The following is an 8,458-nucleotide window of genomic DNA, read 5'->3' as shown; positions in this document are numbered from 1 at the left end:
GACTTGACAAACGTTCCCCACTACATAATATAAGGCACCGAGCAGTAAGAGAAGGGGACACGTTTGTCAAGTCACCGAACAGTAAGAGAGGAGGAGACGTTTGTCAAGTCACTGAGCAGTAAGAGAGGAGGAGCGGTCAGAAACTTCTGTTTCTCTTCAGAAACTTCTGTTTCTCTTCACTCCACAATATAATATAACCAGGAGCGGTCAGAAACTTCTGTTTCTCTTCACCCCACTACATAATATAACCAGGAGCGGTCAGAAACTTCTGTTTCTCTTCACTCCACAATATAATATAACCAGGAGTAATATAACCAGGGGCGGTCAGTATTGTGGAGTGAAGAGAAACAGAAGTTTCTGACCGCCCCTAGTTATATTATGTAGTGGAATGAAGAGAAACAAAAGTTTCTGACCGCTCCTGGTTATATTATGTAGTGGAGTGAAGAGAAACAAAAGTTTCTGACCGCCCCTGGTTATATTATGTAGTGGAGTGAAGAGAAACAAAAGTTTCTGACCGCCCCTGGTTATATTATGTAGTGGGGTGAAGAGAAACAGAAGTTTCTGACCGCTCCTGGTTATTCGGGGAATGAAATATACTTTTAACCTAAATTCCTAATCATGCCAAACTGAACGTTATTTTTTATTAATTATGATTTTAGTTTATTTTTTATGCTGGTTGGTTTTAAACTTTAAAGGTTTCATTTTTACTTTTCCACCACATATCTAACAATACTAGTCGGGCTTGTTCACGTGCAGTTAATGATCCATAACGAGCACGTTATGGTACTATAAATCACGGGAATAGAAGGCCCATAGCAACCACAACATGCTGTAATCTGTGTGGATTTTCAGGGAGGGTGGGAAACGGAAAGGAAGGGACCTATATATCACACCCATAACGCGAAACAACTCATACAAAGGTTTAACAAAATGTTTTAAACTTGTTTAAACACGAAGTAAGATCGTTTAACTGACACGATTCTACTCATCTGGATTCTTCCACCATCAGAGTGTTACATTATTAACTAATTGGTCGTTTGTAACTCTCACAGAACCAAGTCTCAAACAACACACACACACACCAGAAAAAGGTAAATTTATTCTAGTTATTTATAAATAAATGTAAAACACAAGAAACATACAATCTGTGTTTCAATTTTGTAACGAACATAATAAACAGTTGTCTTAAATTACTTGTCGTAAGGTTGTTATCAAAATATCAACAAGACTCATATTTGAAATGAACACAAAACTAAAAGTATTACAGGAAAACAAAAAATGTCTCTGGGAGATTATTCTTTCACCAGATCTGATCAAAGTGTAACAAATGGACACGAGGGGGCACAAGGGGGAGTTTGTTTCCCTCAGGCCTGTGCCTAGAAAGGGGGGGGTAGGTTAATACCTGTTAGTAAGTTTAAAGCTGCCATAAAATTGTACCTCGTATATTTTATGATTATTGACAAATCATGGAAACACATTTTTGTATTTCTATGTAACCCTTGAGCCCAAAAGTTGGGTTTTAATAAAACAGTTTTTTTCTGGAGTGTCATTAGTCGTTTTATTTTGTAAACAAAGTTAAAAGTCAGATTAAGAAAATACACCAGCTATAAAAGTCAGATTAAGAAAGTACATCAGCTACAAAAGTCAGATTAAGAAAGTACATCAGCTGTAAAAGTCAGATTAAGAAAGTACACCAGCTATAAAAGTCAGATTAAGAAAGTACACCAGCTATAAAAGTCAGATTAAGAAAATACATCAGCTACAAGAGTCAGATTAAGAAAGTACATCAGCTGTAAAAGTCAGATTAAGAAAGTATACCAGCTATAAAAATCAGATTAAGAAAGTACATCAGCTACAAAAGTCAGATTAAGAAAGTACACCAGCTACAAAAGTCAGATTAAGAAACTACATCTGCCGTAAGTCAGATTAAGAAAGTACACCAGCTGTAAGTCAGATTAAGAAAGTACACCAGCTATAAAAGTCAGACATGTGAACTTTAACCCCTACCCATGCACATAGAGTTAATATTATTTACTTAAGTCTTATTGCAGAAGTCACGATTAATACCAATCATTTGAGTCATGTTTAATACCATTTAAAAGTAAGACTGTATCAGAATAAAGAGTTTGATTGTATTATATTACCTTGTTTGTTATTTGAAGTGTACCTGTTGTTATAGATATTAATATGTCATTGTAAAGTATACAAATCTTGTAATAAAAATTGAACTTTTAAACTCGTGCACAGAGAAATGTTCATTTCAACTTACGATCCTAACAATAATAGCCTGTTTTATCTCTTCTCAAAATAGTGTAGAAATTCTGTAGTAAGAACAAAATTGGATATATTTCAGTTAAACAACATTCTTAAAACACATTAACTGGTGTACTTACTTAATTATGACCTTTTACAGAGTACCATTCAACATGGTATTATGTATTTGACGTCAGAGTTATCAACTAGTTATTTTATCCTACGTTGTTGACTAAGTGACAGTCTATAGTAGAGGAGAGTAAATATCAGATACAGTGTCCAGGGCTACCGAAACAACTGTAGTAGAGGAGAGTAAATACCAGATACAGTGTCCAGGGCTACCAAAACAACTGTAGTAGAGAAGAGTAAATACCAGACACAGTGTCCAGGGCTACCGAAATAACTGTAGTAGAGGAGAGTAAATACCAGATACAGTGTCCAGGGCTACTGAAAAAACTGTAGTAGAGGAGAGTAAATACCAGATACAGTGTCCAGGGCTACCGAAAAAACTGTACATATGAATTTCAGAAGTTCCAGATGTTATGAAAATGCATTAAACAAACTGTACGATGGATAAAAGTATCTTTATTCTTCACCTGAACATCACCAACTTGTCTGAGTCAAACTTACATCGTCAATTCACAGATACATTTTGAGTATAAATACTTTTGTAGAACATCTGATTTTTTGTGTACAACAAACCTGTACATTTTACATTCAATGCCTTTTGCGTAGATACACGTAGTAAAATCAGAATTACGGTGATCAATCCTTCTTATGTACCAGGTCAGTCCTATGGGCCAAGCCCATCTGTTTAATTATGATTGCTATTAATCATGAAATCCTTTAAGAGCTCTTGATCTCTAAAAAAACTATATCTACAAGGTCTCTAGTTTTTAAAATCTACAAATTCAGTGAAAAATTCTGATACCTTACAGTTTTTCTTACACATCATTCTGTGTTTTCTATCTGAAGAAACAACTTAGCTTATATAAAGCAACCATAAACTTTCAATTAAACAGAATGTTTACACGAGTTAAGAAGACAGTCATAACTGAAACAAGTATAAAAATTTTGAATGACTGGCTCAAATAAATATGAAGAATGTGCCGTGCCAAGTTAATTCACTTTTGAAATTCAAACTGAACCAACTTTCCAATTTGATGTTTTTCTACGAGTTTACAACCTGCTTGCTGAAAGGCAGAGTCGACTGTCGTCGATCGGGATCTGGCATCCTACAGATTCGAATCCTGGGAGAAGCTCGGATCTTGGTCATGTCTTGGGGCGTTAGGAAAATGAACTGATGTCGGAGCTTATGAAGGGCTGTGTCTAGCATCATGTCCATACTAACCCTTCTATTGGCCATGTCCTAAGAACAATTCATCCAAGAAAGTTCAGGTGAGAGAGAACAACAATAATTATAAAACAAAGTTGTTGTATAGTTGTGACAACCACGTGTTCGAAGTTCACTGATGTAAGTTATATGTAATAGCAATACTAACACTTGTTAACAATGCAACTATTAATTTAAAGCTTTAACACTAAATCTAATTATCTACCAAATGCTAGTCAGAACGTTCTAGCTGTTCATTTATCAAGCTGTGTAATTTCACACTTTGTTATAACCATCAAGAAGAGTTATGTGTAATATTACACTTTGTTATAACCGTCAAGAAGTTATGTGTAATTTTACACTTTGTTATAACCGTCAAGAAGAGTTATGCGTAATTTTACACTTTGTTATAACCGTCAAGAAGAGTTATGTGTAATTTTACACTTTGGTAGCAGACTGTGTATCATACCTAAATGCTGAAGCTTTTCATGAACTAACCTGTTTACAATGTAGGAAGTAGTCCATAATCTTTAGAGAATTTTGGTTATTTGTCTTCAATTATTTATTTTCTAAAAACCTACAGAAACGTCTTGGAGCATTATTACAATCAAAATTACCTTTATGAAGGCTAGCAGCTAAGCCTATACTAATTATAATCGCCATGTTGGTACAGCTTGTACAAATTTACGTTGACTTGCTAAAAAATAAAACAACCATTCTGAATGCCACTACGAATTATTTTTTGTATTTGTTTTACATGATGAAATTTATCAATTAAAACTAGGAAACTTTTTTTTTTTTCAGAAGGACCTACAAACTTCACCAGTGTGTTACTTTCTGCTTAAGAATATAACATTACTTGTTGATTGTCATTTATTTTTAAGCAAAGCCACATTAGGCTATCTGCTGTCTCCACCATTGGAAACGAAACTCCGGATTTTAGCACCGTAAGTCCGTAAGCTTACCGCTATCTCACCTGGGGACTGTTGGTTATCTCGAACAGTATTATTAGAAATTAGAATTCATTATATTTAATCTCATTGTTTTCATTCAGTGTATCACGAGTTCAAAATTAAAGTCAAGAAAGAAACTTTAACACACTAATATGCTTGAGAAATAGTTGTCACAGAAATAACCTGATATTTGTAGGCTGTTAATATAAATATAGTCTCATTTATGTCTCTCGTGTGGGATTTACTCCCGAACTCAGTTATCACAACATCTGAAATTTGAAATTACCATAAACACATCAAATTCATCCAATATCCGAAATGGCGATTCCACGGCGTCCCACAAAGCCAGTAGAAAACAAACTGTGGCGAACGATCGTTCTCCTCCAGACAAAGACTTTAAGTCAGAATTGTATTCTTTGACGGTTTCGTTTGTTCGAACCTAGAGATATAAATATTTAAAGATTCTTGACTGCTAAACAGAAAATTATTTTTAAATTTGTAAACTCTTGCATGAAAAAATGTTTCACATAAAAACTAATATCGGTAAATATTAGAACATTACCAGAGTAACCACTGTTATTCTCAACAACAACAACAAATAAACTGATAACTTCTTACAATCAATAAGATCTTTCTAAACTTCGAGTGGCAATTAAATTTTGTAGTTATAACCAACACTGACAATTTCTTACGACAATCATTAGAACCTTTCCTAAACTCTTAAAAGACCACTACTTATTAAGTTATATATGTACAGAGGAACTCACTTCGATCTTCAGTGTTTCTTCCTTGTGATCGAAAGAGATTTTCCCATCATAATTCCGCTGAGATAGTGCCGTGATAAACAAGTATTTTATACGTAGACAGAGTTGTTGTCGGAATATTCTATAAGCTTTCTTCCTCTTTCGAATACCTTCATCCAACGCCTGTTTAAAAGACAATATTATTCTTATGTAAGTGTGAAAGCTCACGATCTATCTTACAAGTGCATGAGGGAATTAGTGTGAAAGGTCACGATCTATCTTACAAGTGCATGAGGGAATTAGTGTGAAAGGTCACGATCTATCTTACAAGTGCATGATGGAATTAGTGCGAAAGCTCACGATCTATCTTACAAGTGCATGATGGAATTAGTGCGAAAGCTCACGATCTATCTTACAAGTGCATGAGGGAATTAGGGAACTTCCTTTATTATTTTCACCTAGTGAAAATCGTCACCGTTTGAAATGCCAGAAGCTCAACTTTTTTATTGTTACCACATAATTCTTTCAGCTGTAGAAACTCCACAGATTTTATAGTAAGGAAAAGTTCAAAACAAAGTACTCCTTTTTTTTTTCTTTTTAACATGGACTTATACAGGTTTTCACTTATTATAGTATTTAACTATTTATTGGTGAGAGCCCCAACTATTTTTTCTATTGAGAGTCCTAGCTATTTTTTTTTATTGAGAGTCCGGGGCTCTCAATAAAAAAATAGTTGGGACTCTCAATAAAAAAAATAGTTAACTACTTTTTGTATTGAGAGTCCCAACTATGTTTTCATTGAGAGCCCTAGCTAATTTGTTATTGAGAGTCCCAACTATTTTTTTATTGAGAGCCCTAGCTAATTTGTTATTGAGAGTCCCAACTATTTTGTTATTGATAACCCTGGCTATTTTTTTTAATGAGAGCCCCAACCAACAAGAGTGATATGATTAAAATAACCAGTTTCTTTTAGGTATAATACCATTTTTACATTCATATATTATAAGTGTAACAAACACTGAAATCTAGAAAATAAACACTAGTAAACTTCAATCTAACTCCTGGAAGAAGTATAGTCTAGTAAACTTCAATCTAACTCCTGGAAGAAGTGTAGTCTAGTAAACTTCAATCTAACTCCTGGAAGAAGTATAGTCTAGTAAACTTCAATCTAACTCCTGGAAGAACTATAGTCTAATAAACTTCAATCTAACTCCTGGAAGAACTATAGTCTAGCAAACTTCAGTCTCATTCAAGAAAAAATAATTGTCCGCTAAACTTCAAAGCCTATTTGATTCATAGAAAAAGTATAAAACTTACTAGAATATGTTTTTAATAATTTAATTTCATATTTTGGTTGCTAGATGGTGTTTTTAACCTATAGAAATTTTGTGAATATCAAGACCTGACACGATATTTGGAATCTTGGGAAGGTACGAGGAAAACAAGTATTGTATAAAAACACCAGGGTGTGCGTAAGTTTGTCAATCAGCGAGTTATTTAGACAGGGAGCCAGTAACTCAGACACTGAGTTAGAGTGAGTTCAAGAGAATTAAGTAAGCCAGTTGATCAGTAGTTAGTGAATCTGTTAATGTGTGATCAACTGATTACCGAGTGCTTGAGTCAGCCAGTTTTAAGTTGTGTCATAGATACAAGAGGAAATTTTTCAAGTAAGTAACAGAGCAAGTTTTATTTGTGAGTCAGGCATATCCTTAATTTGAGAATTCCTACTGGATGTTATTTATGTTGTTAGGACTATCAGTGATCAACTGATTACCGAGTGCTTGAGTCAGCCAGTTTTAAGTTGTGTCATAGATACAAAAGGAAATTTTTCAAGTGAGTAACAGAGCAAGTTTTATTTGTGAGTCAGGCATATCCTTAGTTTGAGAATTCCTACTGAATGTTATTTATGTTGTTAGGCCTATCAGTGATCAACTGATTACCGAGTGCTTGAGTCAGCCAGTTTTAAGTTGTGTCATAGATACAAAAGGAAATTTTTCAAGTAAGTAACAGAGCAAGTTTTATTTGTGAGTCAGGCATATCCTTAATTTGAGAATTCCTACTGAATGTTATTTATGTTGTTAGGCCTATCAGCGAACGTAACTCGTATGTTACAGTCGAAGAAATAAATAACTCAGTTAATACAAATAAATGGAGTGGGCTTTGTATTATTTTTACCAAATAATTAAAAAATACAACTGCTGGCTTCGTGCGTAACATTTAAACTTTAAAGAGCTACCATTGTAGTAAAAACTGTTTAAGTTTAAGACAGGAACTTAACGTTCTTTCAAAGCTGTATGCTGTAACCGTTACTAGCTTCATGTATAATATCTAACTTTGGTTAGAGACTTGTTTTGAATTTTTGTGCAAAGTACACTGATAAGACTAGGGGGAAGACAGCTAGCTAACAGCATCAACCACAAATTTTTTGGGCTACTTTAATGAAAAAATGGGATTTGACTGTCACTCTTATGATACCAAAGGACCATGACCCCAAGGTGTGTGTGGGTGAAATTTTGTAGCAAAGAAGTGAACTACTAACCTTCTGACTCATTGGCTAGGCATGATAGCCACTAGGCTACGCTATCCATAACCATAAACAAACTGGTTTTTGATACGAAACTTAAGTGCTCACGTTGAATGACCGATCAACATCGTGAATAACAGCAAAAGAGGTTTTTGAACCAGGTATTGTATTAGAAAGAACTGACAGAGCTAGGCATTAAACACACCTCCATGAATTTCTTCATTTTCTTCATTTCCAGTTGAATCTTTTCGTATTTTTGTTTTGTTTCATAATACTGAACGGTCACTTCCTCCTTGTTGCCATGGCTACAAGAAAACAACACACAAATATAGATTTTAAAAACACTATGCTTTATGTTTTTTTTAAAAAAAAGGCCACTATAAGAACAATTAAATTTTTGAGGGGAGCACTTGAAAAACCTTTGAAGTCTTCAAATCAATATAAAATTCTTTATAAAAATATGTATTTGTTTGTTACTGTAAAAACTAATCAGATATTAGTCACAAAAAAGTATTATTGAAAACTACAAATCACTTCATAATAAGTATACATCCTGTTAACACATCTTCACACACACACACATCCTGTTATCACATCTTCACACACACACATATAATGTTATCACATCTTCACACACACATCCTGTTATCAC

General features: G+C 34.1%; 1 protein-coding gene across 1 annotated transcript in view; it reads right to left on the bottom strand.

Moving 5' to 3' along the window:
* Positions 1-2,403: 2,403 nt before the first annotated feature.
* LOC106473207 (structural maintenance of chromosomes protein 6-like) overlaps positions 2,404-8,458 on the bottom strand; it is a 42,042-nt gene continuing 35,987 nt past the window's right edge. Inside the window, exons 23-26 of the mRNA XM_022401693.1 lie at positions 8,012-8,111; positions 5,307-5,465; positions 4,826-4,978; positions 2,404-3,622 (exon numbers count right to left, since the gene is read on the bottom strand). Of these exons, the coding sequence (XP_022257401.1) occupies positions 3,425-3,622; positions 4,826-4,978; positions 5,307-5,465; positions 8,012-8,111 (610 nt within the window). The 3' untranslated portion in view covers positions 2,404-3,424. The remainder of the gene's footprint in view (positions 3,623-4,825; positions 4,979-5,306; positions 5,466-8,011; positions 8,112-8,458) is intronic.

Source organism: Limulus polyphemus, unplaced genomic scaffold (assembly GCF_000517525.1).
Source record: "Limulus polyphemus unplaced genomic scaffold, Limulus_polyphemus-2.1.2 Scaffold5971, whole genome shotgun sequence".
Classification (NCBI taxonomy): domain Eukaryota; kingdom Metazoa; phylum Arthropoda; class Merostomata; order Xiphosura; family Limulidae; genus Limulus; species Limulus polyphemus.
This window is presented reverse-complemented; position numbering and strand designations above follow the sequence as displayed.